Below are 24,709 nucleotides of genomic sequence, written 5' to 3' on the forward strand. Positions count from 1 at the left end.
AGTGGAGAGCCAAGTGCCGATGGCTGGCCTAGGGCTTCTACACCAGCTCTGTGGCGGGTGCACATCCTCCCTATGAATAACTATAATAAAAAGTAAAAACTAGTGAAAAAGAATGTAAGTATATCAAAAGTAAGTCACGAGAGAAACATCAGTAATTCATAAACATTGTTGGGGGTGGGAAGAGAGAGATGGGGAAGATAGATCTTAGGACAGATTTGAAAGTGCTGAATTAAAGAATTCTATTAGGCAATGGATAATTTTCACAGTGCCACTTAAATTGCAGTTATTAAATGGGTTTGGAACTAATAAAGCTGCATTTTATTAAACTGTTTTATAATCCAGATATTTGCCCTACTTATAAACCCTTCCTCCAGTAATTGTTTTTGAAAGGTGATCTGTTTTGCAAAATGTCACTTTATACCATAACTTGGTTCCTAAAGTGTTGCCTCAGCAAAGAGGAGATGGCTTCGTGCCGCCTTCCTGGGTGTGTGCAGGTGAGGCCATATGGTTTTCATCTGAATATACATCTGGAAACTGATAGCGTAGAAGCGGGGAACAGTGTTCTGACACGTGACTGCACGAGCCGCTAGCATCTGGAGTCCCAGTCTCTTTTTCGGAGGAGAATGGGGAGGTGACAGCATGCTTTTATTCCTGGTCAGAGTTGGTATCCTGCCTAGTAGCACCAGCAGCTGCCAAATGGTGCCCAGGTGCAGTCACTAGGCCCCTGAGTTCCCAGCCAGGGCATGCTGGGAGTCTCAGCTCTCTTCCTCCTCCGTCACTTGGCACTCTTGCCATCTGTGTGTATCTGAGGGCTTTCTGCTCCTGTCTCACCTGGGGAGTGGGACTATGAGAGGTTTACAGTGTACACATTGCCCCTGAGTTTTGAGAGGACACTGTATAATTGAGTATTTTTTACGGTCACATGGTGATGCCACTTGCTTCTCTGAATGAGCAAATGACTGCACAGAGACAGGGCCCTGGAAGAAATCCAGGTACCTTACACTCCAGATTAGGACAATTCCTTCAGAGAATCCCATGTAGTAGTGTCCCTGACTTGTTAACTTGTCTCTTTTTGGCCTCAGTGCTGCATGTCTTCAGGGGCGAGGTGGACATTTGAAGGGTTTCTTGTCATCTTAGAGAGCCCGGGGCTTCCCGTGAAGTGTCTGGATCTGACTGACTAGCCAGCAGTCTTTTACCAGATAGTGGGACAGTGCTCACTGCTGACTCGATACTGCTCCGTAACTGTGACGCCAGTGGGCTGGGGACACAGACCCTCTTGAACCAAGTTGCAGTTCCTATATTTAGCTTGAATGTAGTGGTTCTTAATTGAGGACATTCGAGAACAGCCTGGTAAGCCATTTCCCATCACAAAAAGACGGACCTGTGTGTGGTTTCCAGGCCAATGCCACTTGCTCCCAAAGCTTAAACTTTCTATTTATACTGGTTCCTTATCTGTTCTTAGTCCACAACTTGCATACACACTGATCCCACCACTGCAGGGTGCCTCGGTTTCCCCTCCCTTTCCTCCTCCTCCAACAACCTGTTTTTCTTTAATGATGCTGTCATCTATTCAGTTGCCCCAGGGAAACACCAAGAGACGTTTAACTTCTTTTATTGCTCTCATTGTTTGATCTCTTTTGTGCCACATTCTTCCTAATCCTCTACTTGTACTGACCTGGTCTAAGCCACATGGCTTTTCTTGGACAAGCTGAGGTCCCTTCAGAGCTTCAGAGTAGCTTGAATACATATTTAAATCCCTCAAACTTTAAAACAATGTTTAAGATGAATACATTGATGTTTCTTCTCTTGGAAATTAATAAAAATATTTTTAAAATTATTTTTACGTGTGTGTGTGTGTGTGTCTGATTGAGTTTATGTGCACCCTGTGTGCAGGAGCCTACAGAGGCTAGAAGAGGGAACTGGGGTTCGTAGGCAGTTGTGAGCCATTGAGTGTGGGGAAGTGGGTCCAAGTTCTCTGTAAGAGCAGTGAGGACTCCGTCTTGACTGCTCATCTCTCTCTCCAGCTCCTCTGCATGTTCAATATTTCTTCATTTCCTGTATGCAGAGGCACAGGTAGATGTGCTGTGCGCTGAGGAGAGACTGCTTCAGTTCTGTCTCTTACCCTCCTTTGCTGCAAGGAGCTCGAGCCTCTGCAGCTCTCCTGGGAACCCACGGACCGCCAGCATAGACTGCTTTCTCAGCTTTACTCATGCCTTAGCTGGGGCAGTAGTGTGCTGCTGCAGCTGTTACAAACACAAACTCGGGAAATGTAGCTGATTGTTCTGGAGGGCAGAGGTGTGACACAGGTGGTCCCGGTGGGTGGGCGGTTGCTCAGAGGGCTCAGAGCTGCAATGCATTCTGGGGCTTTGAACAAGAGTCTGTTTCTTCTCCAGCTTCTACAAGTTGCACACTCTGCTCCACACTGGGATGTTGCGGGGAGCATCATCCCACCCTCTTCTGGTCTTAGGCTTCCGTTTTGGGCCTTGCTCGCTCCCTGGTCTCTTTTCCCCTTGAGGATCTTCGAGCTCCTAAGAGCCCTTTCTGGGTGTGCTAGGATTTTCTCTCCATCTCCGAATCTTAAATTTCACCAGCAAAGCTCACCATAAACGTACCATATTCCAACTTCTGGAATTGGGACATAGACATCTTCCATTAAGCATTTTTCTGTTGACCTTAGCAAGCGCTATTTAAATGTATTGGTATGTATTGAACAATTCTGTTGATTTATGTATTATTCACTGCCCCTGTTTTATAGGTGGGGAAAGTGAGGCACAGGGAAGTTATGCACCATGTCCAGGTTCCTGTTCAGGTAGCGATGCTGGAGTTCGCCCGTCATTTCACTTTAACCTTCTCTATCAGGATGCACACTCTTTTTGCAGGTGTCTATGTACTGTTTAGAGTGGAGTTTTGAATCCTTATAGTGGCTACTCTAACACTTAGCCTTCTGGAGCCCTTAGTGGTTCTTGTGTTTTAAGTCTTTTTTTTTTTTTTCCTTAAAGATTTATTTATTTTGTTTATTGCACATGAGTGCTTTATCTGCAGAAGAGGGTATCAGAATACATTATAGGTGATTGTGAGCCACCATGTGGTTGCTGGGAATTGAACTCAGGACCTCTGGAAGAGCATGTGGTGCTCTTAACCACTGAGCCATCTCTCCAGTGTTTTAAGTCTTGACATAATCATTTCAAGCAATGGCCGTTAGCATCTGCGCCTTCACAATGTCCCCTTCGCAAGGTCCTAACATTTCTATTCTTTCTTTTTAATTTATTTTTTGATACACCAAAGATTCATTTTCTTCATAAAAGAGTATGAGAGTCTTGTGCTTTTGGGAGGGGTGGGGCTATGAATTATCTTGTCCTGTCCTATACTGCCTTGTCCTGGAACACGATGGGCCACAGCCTTTTGGCGCTTTCCTTGGTTTTCTCTTGTAGTGCATTGTTGAGATGCTCCCGTGAGTCAGGCATTTGTGCCAGACCCCAGGCACGGGGAGCAAAACAGCTGCCCACTTGGTGGGGAAAGAGGGGTGCCACACATGAGGACACTGGGTAATTGTGATAATGCTGTGGAGAAAATGACAGTGAAATTGAGAGAGAATAATGCACAAAGGCCACTTTAGACAGAATGCCTGAGCAGGCTGCTATGTGTCTTTCAGGGAGAGAGCTGAGGCACTGTACAAAGGAAAAAAGAAATTCATGAAGGTACTGAGACTCGGCAAGAAGGAGCAAGGTCCAGTTAGGCACAGGCTAAGCTGGAAGAAAGCGCTGCATACCTGTGTTATCGGAGGCGGCCCCGTTTTTTTTTTTTTTTTTTTACTGTGATCAAGAACAGAGGTGTCTTAGTTTTGTTCCAAACCAGAAGCTAGCAGTGGACGGAATTGACACAAAACATCATTGGAGTTGTGCGGGCAGAGTGTTGGGGGCGGGGAGGGAGAGAGAGAGAGAGAGAGAGAGAGAGAGAGAGAGAGAGAGAGAGAGAGAGAGAGAGAGTGAGTTTATTGTTTCAACAAGTGCTTTGGAAGTAGAAGGGAACTCGTGGAAGCCTTGTGAGGATAGAGAAAGAATCAGGACAGCAGCGATTTTGAAGGAGCTCTCAGTGAGGAGCCCGCAGCGCTTCCTGGAGATGTGAGTATGGGGTGGCTTTGGGGTGGCTTTGGGAGAAGCGAGCGCTCAGCCTCTTGGTTGGGTGATGTCAAATAGAGCACTTGCAGGCCTTGACTATCTGGACACGCCTTTCAGAAGTGTTGGGAGACTGTGCAGATGCTGGAGGCATGAGTACACCCGGCATTTAGGTCACAGTGGATGAGATCATAGAGTGAGGAGAGGTAGCAGGGTTAGGAGCTAACCTGGAGGCTGACGTTAGGAGGTCAGGGAGAAGGAGCCTGATTAGCCAGCCACAGGAAGGAAGCCAAGGGCACATTGTATGCAAATCAAATCAGTGACTGCAGCTTCCAGGATGAAGGGTGCTCTGCTGTGTGCTCCAGGGGGGATGGTGAGGTCCCAGCATGCTTTGCCTCAGGCTAGAATTGTGTGCCTCTGGGGAATTTCTTTGGGCAGTTCTTAGTGATAGGGACAGAAACTGAATGCAATGGGTCTGTGAGTGAGCTAGGGGTCCTAAGACAGGACGAAGGATGAGTACAGGCCTTGCTAATCCCCACGTGACCGTGAGGCATGAGCTGTCTGCAGATGACAGAGCCACAAAGCATTGTCTGGCTTGCTCCAAGCACACAGGCCCAGGCTCTGGGAAGCTCTTGGCGTCCTTGTCAGGCAGAGCTCGCAATCTATTGCCTAGATTTCTGGAGATAAAAGGCTGGAAGAACCTGTTGTATAGAAAGCAAAGCAAGAGTTCGTTTAGTCTGCATTTTTACCTCAAACAGGCCTTTGGTGACAGATGGCCCACATGAGAACAGATTCTTACCGCTTAGTCCACTGGCCCAAAGTTCTCTAAAATGCCTGTGATGCTACTCTGGATGACATGCTTGCATTTTTTTTCCTTTAACAGAATTGCGAGGAACCAGCGCTGGTTGGCAGAAGCTAATCAAGCTAAGAAGTACAGATGGCTATTTTTATCTCTTTTGGGGATCCCTTTGTTCAGTTACATGGCATCCTAATCGCCCATCTCTTGTAGCTAAGGAAGGCATAGGGGAGAGACTGACTTTTAAAAATGTAGTTAGTGGATCTGGAGAGATGGCTCCTCTGTTCAGAGCACGGACTCGTCTTCCAGCGGACCTAGGTTCCTTTCCTGGAACCCACATGGTCACTCAGGTGTTTCTACCTCCAGTTCCAGGGGATCTGATGCCTTCATCTGTCCTCCCTGGGCTCTACACACATGTCCTGCAGAGCTTTGCACTCAGTCAGAAAACCCACTTATATACTAAGGCATTAATTTAAAAGTAAAAAATTAGGCTAGATTATACCACAGACCTGTGAGAGACTGCCTGCTTCACGTCGCTCAGCATAGTACTGCTACACTACTGGGGATGAGTTGCTTTGGTGCAGCAGCATCCAGGGGCTTTTATTAAGAAGGGAGCCTGGGAGCCGTTGATGGAGATGGGCTTGGATGTGAGAAGGGCCTTGGCCTCTGAGTGTGCGGCCTCTGAGGTGGTTGAGGGGGAAGACAGCCACCTTTCAGGTGGACCTTGAAGGAAGAAGATGTGTACTTGGCCGTGCTTGAGTGCTCACGGTGGCTCTAGTCACGGGCAGCTGTGTCTTGCCCAGGCCAGATTGTTGAGTTATGTGTGTGGTCAGAGGTAGCTGTGATGCAGTCATTGATTTTGCTCCTAGGCTCGAGTGGGCACCGATCCTGGTCTACCTTGTTGTAGACTCTAAATTAGCCCTGCCCACTGCCACTGTCTTTGATATGTGCAACTTCTTTCCTCAGCATTTCTCTTTCACCACTAGGGGAGGGGGGGAGGTGGGAGGGGGGGAGAGGCGGGAGGGGGGAGGCAGGAGGGGGGGAAGGGAGGAGGGGGGGGAAATCAAATATAACCTTCTTCCCTGCTCCTCAGTAGTGTAACCCTGAAGATGCCTCCCTATAGAACTGATTAGCAAATCAAAGGATAGCGTGCTTTTCTCACAAGTGATTTTCTTGCCCTACAGAAAATTGTCTTTTTCAATATTGCTATCAGCATTCTTCGACCTGTCAGCATAATTGAAACATTATCTACCCTTTCTGTTTCTTTAATGTGCGCCGTGAATACGTCCCTTAAGGTCATGCCCTCCTCTCCAGCACATGTATAGGGTTTGCTTATGAGGCATATGTTCAGGATTTTGGCTGTTTGGAAGGAGACCTTCTACCAGTACGTAATATATAATTTAAAAATGGCTTTCATTAGACCATTAATGCTGACATAGCTCCAGGCCACACGGTTCTACACATACTTAATTCAGTATAGAATCCTGGGTACTGGCCGTTAATTGTATCTTTAGAACTACAATGAAAGTGAAAGTCGTCTTTAGTGTCTGTTGGCTCCTTCCTCATGAGCCATCTCTGCTCATGTTTATATTGAGTAACTCTGACACACAGGTTTTGGGAGCAGCCTGCACAACAGAAACTTTCCCCGGAGTCTTCCTCCCCCCCCATCCCCCCATCCCCCCATCCTCCCCATCCCCCCTATACCCCCTGTCCTCCCATCCCCCCCCTTCCCCCCCCCCCCCCGCTCGTCCTACTCACTGTCCATGTTGACCTACAGTAGTAGGCAGCTTGGCTACAGATGTGGGTCTAAGGTGACCCACCCTGCCCCCAAGGGCAGATAGCCCTGGAAGGATGGATTAAGATCTGGGAATCCACACACAGTATCTCTAAAAGCTCAGAGAGTACACTAAAGCTTCGTCTTCGGGAGGCGCGTTACACAGCTCTGAAGTTTCTAACTCTGCACGGCATGGGGACTCGCTTGGCCATGGCCTCTGCGGTTAGGAGGCCCCATTGGAGGGGTTTTTGTTTTCAATCCTGGAACTTCTCAGGCCGTGTGGCAGGAAGCTTCTGTCTGCTGCAGTGACGTGTGAAGGCAGCTCTCCGTTTGTTCCGTACAGTGTCGGGAAGTACGGGCAGAGGTGCCGAGTGCTTGACTCTTCAGCATTTTTACTCTTTTGGGTTGGACTTGGGGCTACAACAGGAGGCAGCTTTTGGTCTTTACGTAGCAAAGAACTGCTGGCTCATAACCAACATGGATGTGACCTTTATCAGTGTGGTGGGCGGGCCTAGCCTACCAGCTCCATACCCTAGGACTACACGCTCTAGTTACAGGGGAAAAAAGTCACACAGGAAATTTCATCATGTTTTAAGTACGTTTAAATAAACAAGCTTTTGTTTTGGGCTGCATGAATAGTTCCCCTGGGCTGCGGGCTGGAGGCTCCTGGGTAGCTTATCACTGAAGGACTTTGTTGACCTGAGCCCTCATGATTCCTCCAGCTTCTCCCAGTGAGCTGCGAGTCAGTCTTGAGCTGATACCCCAGGTTTCCTTTGCTCTACTGTGTCCAGACATGAGTTGGTGCGTGTTCTCTTTCTAGCTTGTTCCTAGAAGAAGTGGGCTTCTCCTGCTGCGAGGGGTCCATGCTCAAGCCTTGTGCTTTGCCATGTGTGCCCAGGAATGAGTTCACTCTTATGGTGACTCTATTCGAGAGCCACAGTTGCCTTTAAGGCGTACAGTTTTGATGTGTAGACAACTACTTATGTCACTTGAGAGCAGTACCTTTCATGTCTGCAGAAGCCTTTGAGATGACTGTCCCTCCGGTGTGTGTGTGTGTGTGTGTGTGTGTGTGTGTGTGTGTGTGTGTGTCGCTTGTAATGTCATCTTGTATATTCAAAGACACCAGTATATATCTTAAGTATTTTTGTGTGCCCACTGTGTGGCATTATGCCCAACTCTGGGCTTTCACTTCAGAACTGTTGTTTGGAAACATGACAGATGCATCGTTGTCTTTCCTGTACTTGGAACTGAGCATACATACAGACGTGAACAGGTCAGGGATGGTTCTTCATGCTGTTAGCTGCAGTATTCTGTCAAGCAAGGTGGTTTGGATGGCAAGCCTCATAATGTGGGGACAGTTGAAAAAAAAAAATACTCCGCCTTGACCATCACACAGCGTAACACAAGCCCTCTGAATGACTTATTAGGACGGGCCTGTGTCTACGGCAGTTAGTTGATGAATTGATTTTTCTTTGGATTGTCCAGTATTTGTTAACAGGCTGAAGTGGAATATTCTCATTCAGTTTCTGTGGTTGTTGACCCTGAAAATTAACTCCGGTCTATTTTCCTCAAATTTAAAAATCTCATTCTTGAATATAACATGCATCTGTGTTCGTGATTCTACAGACCCAAGGATCAGTTAGGACTAGATTTGGGGATGGGGTAGGAAACAACCTCTAAATATCCTTGTCATTCTCTTAGACTTTAAAAATAAGATTATACAAAGAGGGTCGCTACAGAAAGGTTTTTATGCTGCAAGACAGTATCTCAGTCACAGTTGACCCTACATTATGTGTCATACAGAAGTGGAAAGGGCAGGGCAGGTGGCTGTCCTCTGTGTGCCTTGGCAGAGCTACACAGTCACAGTTCATATAGCTGCCTCTTCTCCTCCTTCTTCTTCCTCTTCTTCTTTTTTTTTTTTTTTTTTTTTAATTCCAGGGCCAGCTTTCAATATTGCAAGAAAAGATAGACCACTTGGAGCGCTTGCTAGCTGAAAACAATGAGATCATCTCAAATATCAGAGACTCAGTCATCAACCTGAGCGAGTCTGTGGAGGATGGCCCTAAAGGTTCTCCAGGCAACGCTAGCCAAGGCTCTGCACATCTCCTTTCTTCACAGTTAGCCCTTCAGGCTGACCCCAAAGACTGTCTGTTTGCCTCACAGAGCGGAAGTCAGCATCCGGATGTGCAGGTAATGGGTAGTCGCTGGTCATCAGAGGCCATTTTGTTTGCTTTCAGCTTTGATCATCTTCTGTCAGTTTTTAAGCTCTGGTTTCCAGCCCCTTCCTTTGCCGTGGTTTTTTTGTCCTCACAACTGTTTTTCTTTATTATGGTACAATTCTCCATTCCTGTGTGTCTGTCTATGTTCTGAGCACGGCCATTTTGGATGCCTTAGTGTGTCTCTGTTTTCCTATTAAATCACGCTGGCAGTAAAAACAAGAGGAGGGATTCTAACAAGTGGATAAAATCGTATTTATCCTAAGCACATGGGAAGGGCTCCTTTATCAGCATAATTATGTAGCAAGACTAGCCTTCCAAGCCTGTGACTGATGATCAAACACCTTTGGCCTAAAAAGTTTCAATTGATTTGTACAGAAATAGTTTTTTTTTCATTATATATTGATTTTAAAAAAAAAGCAAAGAATATTTTTGAGCAATATTTGACCAGAATTTAGTATAAATTAACAGTGGTTAAAGTTTGACTTTTCTTCTTTCCTATTTTTAGATGTTGGATGTTTACAATCTGATCCCTTTTGATAATCCAGATGGCGGAGTGTGGAAGCAGGGGTTTGACATTAAGTACGAAGCTGACGAGTGGGACAGAGAGCCCCTTCAGGTCTTTGTGGTGCCGCACTCCCACAACGACCCAGGTAAAAAAAGCTGTAATTCCAAATAGCTTCAGCCAGCTTGTCCAGCACCCGCATCCCGTAGTGAGAGCCCGGGAGAGCTCACACCTTTCTGACTTCACCTGATGTATTCTGCTTATGTCGTGCCCTCATTTTACCTGTTTATGAGCCATTACAAGGTAGGACTTGAAGAGCAGGAAGCGATAAACATAAGAAGGAATTTGAGGACATCCATTTCAGGGTACTGATAGCTTATTTTACTTGGTTTTGGAGAGATAGTAATAAGTTAGGAACATTTACCACACTTTTATTTTGTTTTTGGGTTTTTTGTTTTGTTTTGGGTTTGGTTTGGGTTTTTCGAGACAGAATTTCTCTGTGTAGCCCTTGGCTGTCCTAGACTTGCTTTGTAGACCAGGTTGGCCTTGAACTCACAGCGATTCAGCTGCCTCTGCCTCCTGAGTGCTGGAATTAAAGGCGTGCACCACCACACTTGGCTTTTTGAGACAGGGTTTCTCTGTGTAGCTGTGGCTGTCCTTAAACTCACTTTGTAGACCTGGCTGGCCTTGAACTCACGGCAATCAGCCTGCCTCTGCTTCCTCAATGTGAGGATTACAGGCATGTGCCACTACTGCACCCACCACATTAATCACTCTCATAGAGGACCCATGTTCAATTTCCAAAACCCATGGTGGTTAAAAACAAAAACAAACAAACAACCAAAAACAACCCAGGAGGTACCTCACTGTCCTCTGACCTCAGCAGGTGTGAGGTGAGGTACACGCATGGACGTGTGGGCAAAGCATTTATACACATAAAGTAAAATAAATGCAAAAATTGAAAACTACGTCATGAGAGAATCATTTCATCCCTGTAAACTCCGCTTCAGAAGGTGGAGTGCTCACTGGGAAACCATGAGGCTTTAAGACAGAGACGCAGTACGCAGTGGTTTGGGATCCTTGGGGCTTGTTCTGTCTGTCAGGCAGGGGCATGAGTCCTAGCCTGGGCCAGCAGAGTGAGATGACTTTAGGTAAGCTGTTTAGTCCCTCGGTGGCTAAGGCTTCTATCCAGCAGAATTAGGATGATACTGTCTTCCCGGGATGAAATGTGAAGGAATCATGCATGGTGCAAAGATAGCTGCTATCTTTGTAATTACTGTTATTTCACACAAAGGCTTTCATTTGTCGAGACCAGTGATTTCCTTCCCCTCCCGCCCCCCCGCCACAAGGTAAGGGGAAATTGCTATAATTTTAGTGGAGCACGTGATTTGACATGCATACTTACAGGTATGAATACACAGCACAGAGTGTATTTAGTAGGCCCAGTGAATTTAGTATAGTATTTCTTTCTTTTCTTTATTTTAATAATTTATTTAACTTTATATGCATTGGAGCTGGAGTCACAGACAGTTTTGAGCTGCTATATGGGTGCTGGGAATTGAACCCAGGTCCCCTGGAAGAGCAGTCAGTGCACTCAACCACTGAGCCATCTCTGCAGCCCCTAGTACAGCATTGCTTGAGGAGGACGCATCTCTAAACACTTTCCTTGAGGGACATTACTAAGTTTGTGTCTTCCTTTTTTCAAGTGCCTAGCTGTTTCCAGTTCACCTGTTGCTCTCAAGGAGCTCTTTCTTGGCTCACACTTGTACGTATGACTCATCGACATATTTCTCCCCTAGTTTACTTGGCATGCTCTTTTCTGTGACAGCTCTTTGTGATCTAAATGCAACTCCCAACTTTAGGTCTGAACACAGCCCATCACTTTTCTCTCCCGGGTTCTCTGAAGCCTTTTTTCCCATGCTTTCTTTCCCCTCGCTCCATGCTCAGCTTCCAGCGGCTCTGTTTCTCGCTGTTCCCTAACTTAAGCACTCAACTGGAATATTGAAAGACGTGGTTTACGAGGCAGGGTGCTGAATGTTTTGCAAACATCTAATGCTCAGGAAGAGGTCGGTGGTACCAGTCACTGCAAAGGTCTTATCATCTTGTCAAGGTGACACCACCAGTGAGCTTACCAGAATCCCTCGTGTCACGTGCACCTGGATTTCTCTGCAGCGGAAACCTGAATAGCAAAGAACGTGTCTGCCCTCCAATGCTGTTTATTCTGAGCCCAATGCTTGGCATGTGGTAACTTGAAGGCCTTCTCTGACTTGCTCACATACTCCTCTACCACAAGTTTGTACCACATTCACACCCACACTTGTGTGTGTGTGTGCGTGCATGCATGTAGAAATACGCAGTGTTTGTACGGAGCCTGCTCACTGAGTTGAAGCTCGCTGGAACTTGGTCACACAGACTGCCCTTTGGGGGACAGCTGGAGCAGTGGCTGGTGCCTGGCTCCCCATCGTTCCTCTCAGGTCACTGCAATAACAACGGACTCTCTAGGTCAGGCTCAGGCACTCGGCCTGTTGCTTGTCTCATGTTTTGCATTCAGTGCCATCTTTTCTGCTGCCTCCTCATTGCTGTTCCTTTAATAAGCACTTTATTTAACGTGTACTTGGCACTTTTTAGCGTGGCAGCAGCATTGCACTCATTGAGGGCAGGCATTCCTTACATTCCTGTTTGTTCATCCTAGGGTTCCTCCTGTAGTATATTGTTTTGTGAGAGGACATCCTTAATAACTATTTCTGACTGCAATAAATGAATCTGTCTGTTGGTATCCTAGCAACCACAGTGGGATCTTTTGTCTTAGTAGAAGATGTTAATGACCCTTACCCTTAGGCTCTTCTCCACTTGAGTTAAAAATAGTGGTCAGGAACTGGCCCCTTAAACCTAAAGCAGTTTCTGCCATGGAGCAAAATGGCACAGAGAAGGACCCATTGACATCTTGAGTAATTTTCACTATTCCCTAACAAAAATAGAATATTGATAACCCACATTATCATGTGAAAAATGGAAACATTCAGATCATGAAAAATCACTGTCTTAATAGGGAGAAAACAGAAAAGTATGTGGTGTGTATTCTAAGTCAAAATATGACTGTAATGGGAAATCTTCGTAGAATACTCCCAAATGAATGTGCAATTAGGCAATTTACTTTCTAAATGAGATTTATAGAGAGTTGTTTGCATTTTCTGCAGCAACAATTTAAAACAAGCTTTGGCTCAGTAGTTTGTTTCATCTGTGGATTTTTGTCTGTTGGGAATAGAAATATTTGAAATAGATTTCTAAACAAATCCTGTGTTTGTGCCCTAACAAAGAATTTATGATGTTTATGTATGCATGGATACACACACACACACACACACACACACACACACGTAGATTGTTTCCTTTTTGGGCTGAGTTAGTATTAGTAGGTAAGACAACGTAAATTTGAAAAAAAAAAGCCAGTATCTTAATAAATTTCCTAATTAGGCTTCTTCCAGGCCACAAGGACATGCTGTGCAATATTCAAATAGTTTACACTAATCAAAACAAAATAGGGAAGGAATTGTTAGGTAAATGCCGATACCTTTGTGCTGTTATGGGTTTGAAAAATTTTGAATCATAGACCATGAAATTAACTATGAGTTGATTGATACATGTTCGTGTTAGGTTTAATGAGCTGATTAGAGCACAATTACAGCACCTTTGTATTTATAATCTTAATTCTTCACTCCGCACTAGTTAAACTGCCGAAATATTTAGTTAATTTTCCTTCAAAGATATCGCAGTGTGTAGAGAAAAGGTAAGATGTCCTGAATTGAAGGTTGGGCAGCATCTTGTCAGTGAGGCAGTTGGTAAAATGAACGTCCCTTGTGGTATGGCTCTAAAACAGCAGGGAGAACTAGTCCCTCAACTTATACTGGAAAATAATTTTCTTTTGTGCATTTAGAGCTCTTTAGAAAAAAATTATTGACTTAATAAGTGATGGGATTTTTGCCCATTTTTAAAACAAAGAAAAAATATTTTTTGTATTTAGTGTTACATAATAATTAGAAACAGATTTGTTTATACATCTGTTGTCTGAAGTTCAAAAAGAATTAAAACATGAAATCACAGTGTGAGTTTTGAAACAGTTTTGGTCAGATGTTACGCTGTTGGAGTTTAAGTGTTTGGCCAGCTGTAGTTGCTGAGTGTCTGTGTAGATCAAAGCGTGGAAGGGCCCCAGTGAGTGCCTGGCACGGGGACTTCCGTGTCAGCGTGAGGAGGAAGCCGGACTCTGTGAGGCAGTGCAGGGTGGATGGTGTTCTTTGGCTTTGACAGCCACCATGGGAAAGGTCACTTCCCTCGGCCCATTAGCATGAAGAAGTATTGAGAGGCAGGGTGCTTGGTCCATCCTGCACCAACGAAGGGGGAAGTGGCAAATGAAGCCACCGTCGATGGTGCCATGATTTGTGAGGCCAGTCAGTGATAATCTCTCAGAGACTGGGGCATCAAAGCTTGGCCTTGTCTACCTCTGAGATCCATGCTCTTCCTGTCAGCTGTCCTGTTTCTTAAGATTATTTAATCCAATACGCTCCGTGTCTTATTTTACAGACACTCATCACCGTAGCATGTTTATCTGGATTGTTAATACAGCTAGTAAATAAAAATTAGTGACACCCAGTCAAACCTGAATTTCTAATAAACAATGGATAGGTTTGTTTGTTTGTTTGTTTGTTTTCTTTTTTAGTGTGTGCATTTCAAATGTTAAATTACTCATATTTACATGATTTAAAATGGTGTTTATTTGAAATTCAGATTTAACTTGGCGTCTTGAATTTTAGCTGAAGGATAGCATTTGAGAACTATCTACTGCAGAACTTTGTGGGATTCTGTTTTTGAGAGATATCCAAAACTGCACGGACCGAGGCTCCTTTTTTAGAGGAGGAAAGGCTGGGTAGCTTGGGCTGTCCATGGCCGTCACTCCTGAGGAACACGGTGTCAGGTGCTCTTGAGAGATGAGAGTGACCTTCATGCATCTTCTGACTCCTCTCCTTTCAGCCGCCATCTGTTTTCCTCAGCTGGATGTGTGCGAGCTCACGAGGGCCCTAGTGATGAAAGGCAGTGCTGACACTTAAGCTCGACGTCCAGGCCTGGCCCACCATCCTGGGCATTTTAGGTTTACTCTAACCATTGCTCCTCTCAGCTGCACTATGGCAAATCTATAGCATTACCCTGGTTCCATAGGCAGAAAGGCAGGAGAGAGGATAAAAGATCTGTGTGTGGCAGAGTGGACTTGGCACACCACCCTGGCTTCTGAACCACACCTTGAGATTTGTTCTTTGATATAAAACTGCTCCTCGCGGGTAACAGTACTGAAGCCACAGGTAAAGCGCCTATGGGGAAGTTCAGTGCTGTCATAGCTAACTTCATCCATGCTAGTATTACTAAACACAAAATAACTTTTTAAATGTCGTGCAGATGTGCACGTATCGCCATGCTATTTTCTGTTTTTTCCCTTCTGATTTATTCAGGTTGAAATGGATGTCTCTGTCTTTAAATACATGAGTGGCGGGTGGCCCCTCCTTGTTGCTGCATTTTCTTTTATGATTCGAAGTGGTTTAGAAGCAGTGTTTTCCAGCTCTTAAAGTGACTTCTGGAAACAGTGATACTTTTGCACAGCTTATGTGACCCTAACTCTCAATAACCCAGTGGTGTACCGTAAGAGTAAACCATCACTATATTTCATATAAATCCCCTCCGCTCATAGTTTTAAGCAACTACCCTGAGAAGGACTTCCCTGTGGGGTGGTGGTGGTAGATGATCAGATAGTGCCTTAGCAGAGGAGAGGAATAAGTTTAACAGAGATGGGAGCCTGATCTCATAGCTTTTAGTATCAAGGTCTCTTTCTGCCTCTTAGGAGCCCAGCTGGGCATTGCACAGCCGCAGGAGGAGCCCACCCTCAGCTATTATAAGGGATGATGCAGATCAGTGTGGGGGTGAAATTTCCAGTGCGGGCTTCTCCGACGCATTAAAAGGTGCCATATCCCAAACGCTGGTACGGGAGCGAAGCTGATATGTTTAGAAGGCTCTTAGATGACGCAGAGCCGCCTAGAACGAAAGGCTATCTGCTTTTGGAAACCCGAGTTCAAAGCGTTCAGAAGTTTAGAGGAGTCAGCGGGTTTGTAGGTTTGCAGAGTCCTTCGCGGAGCCTCGGCCTCGCTTTTTTTGCACTCTTCATATCCTGAAAACTTTTAGTCAGCCACAGAGTTCTCTTTGCTTTGCTCTTACTCCCTTCCGCCCCTTTCCGCTCCACTTCGTGACCATTTTAGCCAGAACTGTAGCGTCTTACTTCCCGTGCTTGTAGTCTGCGCCTACTGTAGTTCTTAGTGTAGACACTTGCCCGCCATGCTAGAAAACCTTAGCTTCCTCCCTCCTGTGTTCTAGACAATGTGTAGGAGATTTTTAGTGCCCCACTTCTAGCTTTATTAAACTGCTTACCATATTCTAGTCATGTATGCTGCTGTGCAACTGTACCTACGTGGCAGCTGTGCCCTGTCCGGCCTGTGGCTTACTGTTTCTCCGTGTACCCCCCGCCTCTGTCCAATGATGCGTGTTCTAAGATTCCTCCGTTATCCTGCTACGACTCCGCTATTTCTCTGTTCCCACAGCATTTTCTTCTGGTATTCTCTATAGGATCTGTTTTCATTTAGCTTTGCCTTATTACTTACTTAGCCCTCATGCGATACTCGATATGCGTTTGGATGAGTAAACTGCAATGTTAATTAAAGCTCTTCTAGTTTATTAGGGGGACAAAGGAGCCTAACTCACAATCGAAACATTGGAATTAAAATTAATCAGCAGCATAATCAAATAATGGTAATAACAATTGAGATGATATGCCGTCCCTTGGGTACCAGGTGGGATGCTGTCCTTTGATACTGGAGGATTAGCAAGTGCTGGGAACAGCCTGCTGAGCATCTGTTGATAGGGAAAACTTTATTAGTCAGGTAGAGAAGCTTCCTGGTAAACTGTGAGCCTTCTTTGTACTTATTTTCGAATTGACGATTCTGTAACAGTGCAATGGGAACCATGGCAAGTTTAAGCCGCAGGTTTTATATGTTTCCCATTTATGCGAATATCATTACTTTCAGCTCAACATCTTTTCATGAATTCCTAAAAGTTAGCGCTTACTTAACTTTTGAGTGGAGTTAGTATTATTTTTTAAAACATGATTATAGAAGCTGTGACCCTCACGGTGCAACAATGCTTTTGAGAGAGCTTCCTTTTTGGAATGAATGTGCATACTAGAGACTTTTTCCCCCCTAGAGACAGGGTCTCTCTATTGTAGTCCTGGCTGTCCCGGAACTCACTCTAGACCAGGCTGGCCTTAACCTCACAGAGATCCTCCTGCCTCTGCCTCCCGAGTGCTGGGATTAAAAGGTGTGCACCACTTTGCCTGGCCTACTAGAGACTTTGAAAATATAGGGTAGCAGAACATTGCCTGTAGTAAGCTGTGCCTTACTATGGTAAGTAGTTTCACTGTGGTGGAATAAATTTTCATATGTAATCCGTGTGTTTCAGTTTCGGTCTTTTGGCTTTACATTTCATTCATCTGTCATGCACATACTCATCCAACCCTTAGATTCATGAGAGCCGGGTGTTTTGAAGTTTTAGCTGTGGTGTACGCCCAGCCCGGCTTTTGGATTTTTTTTTTTTTTTTTTTTTTTTTTTACCAACTAGGGCCCAAATACACAAAGGTCCACAGTCTTTGTTTCTAGATATTTAAAAGTCATAAATCAAAGAAGCTGATTGTGAAGAGATGAGCGGAGGAGATGAGGCAAGGAGGGCCTTTCTCTCACCTGCAGCCAGAGGTAGCCCAGTGATGCCACAGAGCGCATGTGGGCTTAGGAGTCTCCGGCTCAGTCTCCCACAGAAATGGCACGGCATATTTGGGAAGAGGTGTTCTTTACACACTGTTGGGTGGGAGTCTCTTGGGTACTCTCAGTTGGCAGGTCCTACTGCAGGGCTGAGTGCCCTGGTGAGAAAGGACTTAGAAGGAGGGACCCAGCAGGTTGTTAAAGTCAGATTGGGCTGTTGGACTCTGATTCCTAGGCTGTGGGAATTTATGGGCAGAGCACACCCTGAATGGGCAAGTTCTTTGCCCTGGGTACTTTTCGTAGAAACGGATGTGGTCAGGGGACAATGAGGAAATGGTTCTGGAGGCCTGTTCTCTGGCCACGGGCCTTTGCCCAGGTTCTGGGGGTGGAACTCTGTAGGAAAGGAAGTGTCCCTTAAGACGATTCGATTTCTAGACTTTCAGCTCTGATCCAGAATGCAAAATACAAAAATACAAAGCATGATCTGCCGGTGAATAAATACTAGGTTGCTTAAATGCACATAGAAAACGAACAACTAGGTTTTCCATGTCATTAGATTTTTTTTTTTTTTTTTTTTAATTTTAGAACTGAAAAAACAGTGACATTGAATTGGGATTCATATGTTCGTCATAGAACTTGTAATTATTCACTCATTTTAGCTTCCTAACCTACTTAAAATAGCTGTTAGTTCTTGTATGGGTGATTGCGCTGCTAGAGCGAAAAGGGGTAAACTGAAAGGTGTTCTTAATGTGGTCCTAGTCGCCGTTCAGTTTCTGAGTGTATTCAAGGGAGAGAGAAGAGCTGTGAATTGACCATTTAAGTAAATCAACTTGCAACTCAGTGCTTTCAGATTATTAAAACTGGAGGTAGGAATATAATTTTATATCACAAAAATTCCTTCCATGCAGCTTTGCATAAAGTATTATCTTTCTGATTGGTCTCACGTTAATATGCAATTTTTTTTTTTACAGTAATTTAGAGGAAGAAAGAACTAATTCAGGGTAAAAGGGAATACTTGATTAGTCTATTGTATAAGAGCAATAAAAGCTAATTTACTGTTATATTACTCAATATTGAAAGCTGCAAGGACCTCTTAGTTCTTTATTCATTAATTAATTAATTAATGAATACTGAAGCAGTATTTGTATCAAGTATAGAAGAGTTTCACGGCAGGCTTTTTCGTTGACATCTCTGAACTTGTATTTTGCCTCACATAAACATCTTTGACATATTTTCTGCCTGATTGTTAAAGGGCAGATGAAGTGTTGAAGGCGGGATGGATGACACATTCACTGTAATCCCTCTGTGGAAACTCTGGTGATAATAAACTGGTTTGAAATGCAGTTTCAGCTGTGGGAAATACACAGTTATTATACTTCTACAAAGGTCTTTGATTGGTGAAAAATAGTCCTTCTAACTTTGCCTTTTATGCTAGGTTATGGGAGGTTCTTATTTTTATTTTGGAGGCTTTATGCTGCCCAGAGTTCCTTAATTTTGTCCATAGGCAAGTAATTAGGAGTTAGCACTGACCTTTGCTAAAATGCTGGCAAGAGGTATATATGTCATAATTTAAAGATGATAATTCTAATTGAACCCTTCAGGGAGTTAGTTCCTGTGGTCCTTGCTCCACACATCTGAGCTCATAATACTGAGGTATGATTGCTTCTGCATCTCCGAATTCAGCTTAATCTTGCACTGTGTAGGTAGATACAGGCTATGAAGTCGAACACCACACGACTGCTGAATCAATGTTGTAATCTTTAGTTTTTGAAAAGTAGTAACCTAATTAGTTCTCAGGCCGCAGTAGTCTCCAGCCTCTCGAACAAAGCGCAGCTCAAGGTTATTTTCTCACAGTCTACACCCTACAAGTCAAGGAGTCAGCGTGGGTGGTTTTGTTTTGTTTTGTTGTTGTTTTGCTTTGTTTTGTTTTGTTTTGGTTTTCTCTCTCCCCTTGGCTTTTGGCTTTTAATGACCTTTAGTCTCATCTGCCCTGGCACGTTTGTGCATGTATCCTATGTGTTCCTGTATTGTGAATGGGTCCTAATATTGCATAAGATTAAGATTCCCCGTTCATTACCTGTTTTACCCTAATTTGCTCTTTTAAGACTTTATTTTAAACAGTCACACTCTGAGGCAGGAGGAGCCAGGGTTTCAATGCCTGACAAAGAAATGCCTTTAAAGAGTTTGCCTTTCCCTCACTGGAGCGTACAGAAGGGAAAGGCCAGTGCCAGGGTTGTTAATATAAAATAGAGCACCAGCCATTCTATTATTTTTCGGGTTTCCTGTTACCTCCTGTATGCTCACATCTTCAAGCTCAAGCCTATTGGGATGGGCATCCCCATTTTCGGGGACGATAGCACTTTCTTTGCTTCTCTCTGGGAATCTAGACATAGGTCCTGGCCATGCCTGATGCCGGGCTCGGGGTTAGTGCCCCGGAACAAGGTGGGATACTTTGCACACCACGCCTGCACGAGAGATCTCGGAAAAAACCAAACCATCCAGAAAGCATCCTTTGGTGACAAGCCAGCTCAAATGTGCACTAGATTGAGAAAATCTTAGAAAGAAAATTTGACGTTGAATTCCTGTTTGGGCTCCTAGTGTCACACTGCAGTACCCTTTCCCAATGCGCGTGTTTCAGAATACATAGCCGAATAGATGTATTATACATACTTTCGTAGCAAGGCTTTCCTTTTCCTTTTTTTTTTATTTTTATTTTTATTTTTCCTTGTCACTAGCAGATACAGCTAGGTTACCATAGGCAAACAAGTGCCCTTTGGGCACGTTCTCCTTCAGTTCTCTTGAATATGTGACTTTTGGTAGCAGTTGAACAGCAGTTCAGTCTGGAAGTAGCAACTCTTCTCCCTTTAAGACGTGAGAATAAATTATGCCCTATGAGGTCCACTTTGTCTGTCACCAGTCTGTGCAGCTGGTGGCTGTGTGCATTGTAGCCTTTGCTGGTCTAGTCATCTATCTGGTAGGCCTGCCCTTAGACTCGTGAGTCCTGTTAAGAGCGTTTTGTACACCCCCAAATGTTAATGATTCGGGGGTGAGTAATTTCCAAGGTCCTTGGGAAATAGTAGGATAAATGATTTTGGGGGTGGGCAACATTAGCCCGTTCACATTTGTCATTTGGTTAGTGTTCCTTGGTGCTCATAGAGCCTGCATGGCGGCCTCTGGGAGCAAATGCCTGTCTTTGACAGGATGCTGTGCTCAGTGCTCACTGCAGCGCCTGCAACCACCCTTGGTTTGCTGCGAGCTTTGTTGTAGTGTTAACTGGGTGGGTGGGTGGGGATTTCAGGCGTATGGCTAGAGGGTACAACTTTAATCCCAAACTATAAGAATAGTACTTGTTAGTACTATTTAAATATCAAAAAATCCTTACGTAGAGATAAGTAATTGAATTAACTGTTAAATATAAATAACTGGTTATTTTTTAGCCTTAGTTAATTGTTTTCATTTTTGTTTGATGTCTGAAGAGTTCTTCATTTCAGTGACAGTAGATTTTTACTTCCCTGTCAACTGAATAAGAGAATTTCATTAATTGAACACAACTGAAAGCTTTTTAAATGTGCTTTTTATTTGAACGAAAGAGCTAAGGGTATCCAGTAGTAATTCGTTGGAATGTGACTAAGTTGGAAGCAGCCGTATCATTCGGACTTTGTGGTGTATTTGTGTCTTGATTTAGGTTGGTTGAAGACTTTCAATGACTACTTTAGAGACAAGACCCAGTATATTTTTAATAACATGGTCCTAAAGCTGAAAGAAGACGCAAGCAGGAAGTTTATGTGGTCTGAGATCTCTTACCTTGCAAAATGGTGGGATATTATAGATATTCCGAAGAAGGAAGCTGTTAAAAGGTTTGTTTCAAAACTTTTTTTTTTTTTAATTTAGTAACATTAAAGATCGTAACAGATGTGGATTCCTCACATCGCGCATTGCATTGGTTTTTCGTTCCTCCCCAGAGAGGGAAGCGAAGCCTTCCTGTTGAGATCCCCCTGCTCTTCCTCTGTCCTAGAAATGGGCTCCCTGGGTCAGAGGAGTTATTTTAAGGGCTTTTCAGAAGGGTCATCGCCTGCTTTTCTAAATATAAATGTCCAGTGTCTCTGCTTCTTTCCAGCCATGGAATTTTTGAAAACCATGACCAACATGACTGAAAACTAATTTTTATTGTTTTGCCAATAATTTTGAGTATTTTCTTATATAAACAAAGGTAGTTGGGTTTTGGTTTTGTCTTGTAGCATGATTCATTATTTCTGGATTTTTTTTTTTTTTTTTTAACTAATTTGTAGGAATGTATCGTCTCCTGAAGATTTTTATTTTCTTCTTAGTTCATGACATACAGACCAATTTTTTTATATAGTCAAATTGTTAATCCTTTTTCTTTTGCTGTTGCTTTTTGTTGCCAGAGTTAGGTCTTTCTCAATGCGCGGTTAAAGCAAACGATTCTTTTTTTTTTTTATCCTCTTAACTTTTTTTTTTTCATCCTGAGTTTTTAAAATCCCCGCTTAATGACTGAGAAGTTGGTATTCGGGGAGGCTTCTCTGAGCTGAGTGCGAGATCGGCATTGTCAAGGGATGTTCATGTATTGACCCCAGGCTGCTCCTGACCCAGGAATCACGGTTCTGAGCACTGCCTGTCATAGTCATGGCAGATAACCCTCTCCACTGTTGTATGAAGTAGCTTTGTGGTCCAGGACACTGGTTCCCTGAGGGTCGCTGTGGTCCGCCCTGGCCTGGCCGGCACCTGCTGAGCCCTTTGCACACGGCTGCATCTCTGTGTTTTCCTATGTCCATCCTTTTCTACTGATGGAAGCGTCATCTTTAGTGTACTAAAATTCGCCGACTTGCTCTTTTGGATCTGTTCCATGGATTTTGATTGTGTTTATTATCTAAAATTACTGGAATTTTATAATGCTTCAATAACTGACAGTATAAATCTCAGCTTTCTGTATTGAAAAGCCTTTTAATGAGTAACCGTTTAGGGTTTTAGAATTCATTTTAATTTTTTTCCTACCTCATCAAAAAGTATCTTTAGATTTTAATAGATTGACACGAACATTTAAAGATAATTGATGACTATCGTATTCACTAGAGATTATTTTTTTCCCCCACTGGTAATAGTCTTTCATAGTTAGCTAGGAGAGAGATATAAGCTTTGAGAATAAACTGAGGAACAAACTGCCATGGCCATAGGAGAAGCTGCTCTTCCTCCACAGACAAGTGTTGGCTGCCATAGCAACCAGGGTTGACAGCATCCGGTTAACACAAGAGACTCTGCAATTCCAAAGAGATATATGCTGTATCTTGACTTTCTTAAGCTGAAGTATTAGCACTGCTTTAGATTAATGTGATGTTCTCTCTCCCTCTCTCACACACACAGAGGGAGGGAAGGGGGAGAACAGAGATAGAGAGACAGAGATATATGCAAACATAGAGAGAGAGAGAGAGAGAGAGAGAGAGAGAGAGAGAGAGAGAGAGAGAGAGAAGAGAGAGAGAGAGAGAGAGAGAGAGAGAGAGAGAAGAGAGAGACAGAAAGAGAGAGAGAGAGAGAGAGGAGAGAGAACACAAAACAGCTTCGGAGTCCATAGATCTACCTCCCCTTTGGTACCTTTAAAACTTTGCATTCCTGTAAAGTAGAACTGGTGTTTGCTTTATCGCTAACTCATAAGTGCTAAGAACTAAGATTTAAGGGGATATTTGATTGTTTGCATCTTGCTCTGATATATATTTTCTAAAAAGTAACAGAAAATTTATTGAAATTGCTTAAATTTGATGGCTTTTTTTTTTTACCATTTGTAGTTGTTTTGTTTTCAAAATGATTTACATAATTTTTTTCTTCACTTTAAAAATTAGACTACATAAAACTTTTCATTATTTTTGCTGGGTTTTGCTGGCTCCTATAACACCCAGAATAAATTTATACTTTGCTGGGTTTTATCCTTTTTCTTTTCTGCTCTAAATCTTTCCTAATTAATTCCTTCTCCTCGTGTGTACTGCTGCTAAATGGACAGTTCAATTATTCTAATAGTCAGTACACATCTGCCTGCTTTCCTTTTAGCACTATTTTAACTGACCAGTATTAGCATACCTGCCTCTAGGTTGCTTAGCAACCTCTGACATCATCACAGCCTGCCACCAGGTGTGTACTAGGGGCCCAGGATATAAAAAGGACAAACCCTCCACACCACTGGTCACTCTCTTACTTTGCCTCTCTTACTCTTGTACTTTCTCTATAGGAAAAGGGAGGAATGTTGACATATAAGTGGCCTGTCCCCTAGGTTGCTTAGCAACTTCTGACATCATCACAGCCTGCCACCAGGTGTGTACCAGGGGCCCAGGATATAAAAGGGACCGACCTGCCACCTTCCCTGTCTCTTACTTTGTCTCTCTTACTCTTGCACTTTCTCGAAAGGTACCCCCTTTCCATCTCCCTCTCTGTCTCTTTCTCTCCCTATCCTCATGGCCCCAACACCTCTCCTTTTCCCTTTCCCCAAATAAATCTCTTCATATCAGTTTGTTATGTCTCTCTATTTATTTTTAATCCCTAACAGCTAGTTTGTTTGTTTGCTTGGTTTCTTTCATTTTCTTGGAGTACTCGGCAGCTGTACTGAACTGTTGTTTTTTTGTCTTTGTTTTTATTTTTTTCTGACTTGAGCATGCTGGAGGATACTTTGCAGCTTGTATGAGCTATTTTCCCAGTTTTATTTATTTATAGTTAGTTTGAATGTCTAGTGGTCTGAGAGTATGAATGCCACAAGTTTCATTCTCCTGAGACCAGTGTTGAACCTTGTACTGGGACCTGAAGAGAGAGTTGTTTTAAAAAGCATTTTGATGGGTCAGTGTTTTATAACCACTGTTTTTACCTGTGCACAGTCAGCTCTTCCACCATGTTATGTACCGCTTCCTAAAATCACTGCTATGCAAAATTGCACAATGCAAGCACAAGGGTTGTAGGAAAATAGGTAAGGGTGAGGTGGCTGAGCATTCAGCAGATTCCTTAGTGACACACTAAAGAAGAACATGGAAAAAAAAAGAGAGATCCAATAAAGGTCTGTCTGTCTGTCTGTCTCTCCTCTCTCCTCTCTCCTCTCTTCTCTCTCTCTCTCTCTCTCTCTCTCTCTCCCTATATAGGTTCAATTGGTAAAGAGTTGCATACATGTTATAAAAAATGTCAGTTTTTAAAAAACAGATCTGAAGTGTGCTTATGGGCATGGGTGTCAGGAGGATGGAGCTGAGCTACTGTGATACTATGGCAGGCATGCTTTCTGAGATGAGGCAAAGTTGTCCATTAGGGTATGCATGAGTACAACTTGCCTGGTGATGAGCTGAGAGAGCGCTTGGTCCCCATGTGTGTACACTCCTGCAGGACTGAGTGCAGCTGGGCAGTCAGCTGCCTTCACTTGCTGTTCCTCAGGGACTAAATTGTACGAAGGCATTGTAAGTTTTTCATGAATTGAACC

General features: G+C 43.8%; 1 protein-coding gene across 1 annotated transcript in view; it reads left to right on the forward strand.

Moving 5' to 3' along the window:
* Positions 1–24,709, forward strand: part of Man2a1 (mannosidase alpha class 2A member 1) — a 160,755-nt gene that overhangs the window by 13,616 nt on the left and 122,430 nt on the right. The window contains exons 2-4 of the mRNA XM_051154436.1: positions 8,624–8,875; positions 9,410–9,554; positions 20,936–21,107. Of these exons, the coding sequence (XP_051010393.1) occupies positions 8,624–8,875; positions 9,410–9,554; positions 20,936–21,107 (569 nt within the window). The remainder of the gene's footprint in view (positions 1–8,623; positions 8,876–9,409; positions 9,555–20,935; positions 21,108–24,709) is intronic.

This window comes from Acomys russatus, chromosome 12 (genome assembly GCF_903995435.1).
Source record: "Acomys russatus chromosome 12, mAcoRus1.1, whole genome shotgun sequence".
Taxonomy (NCBI): Eukaryota; Metazoa; Chordata; class Mammalia; order Rodentia; family Muridae; genus Acomys; species Acomys russatus.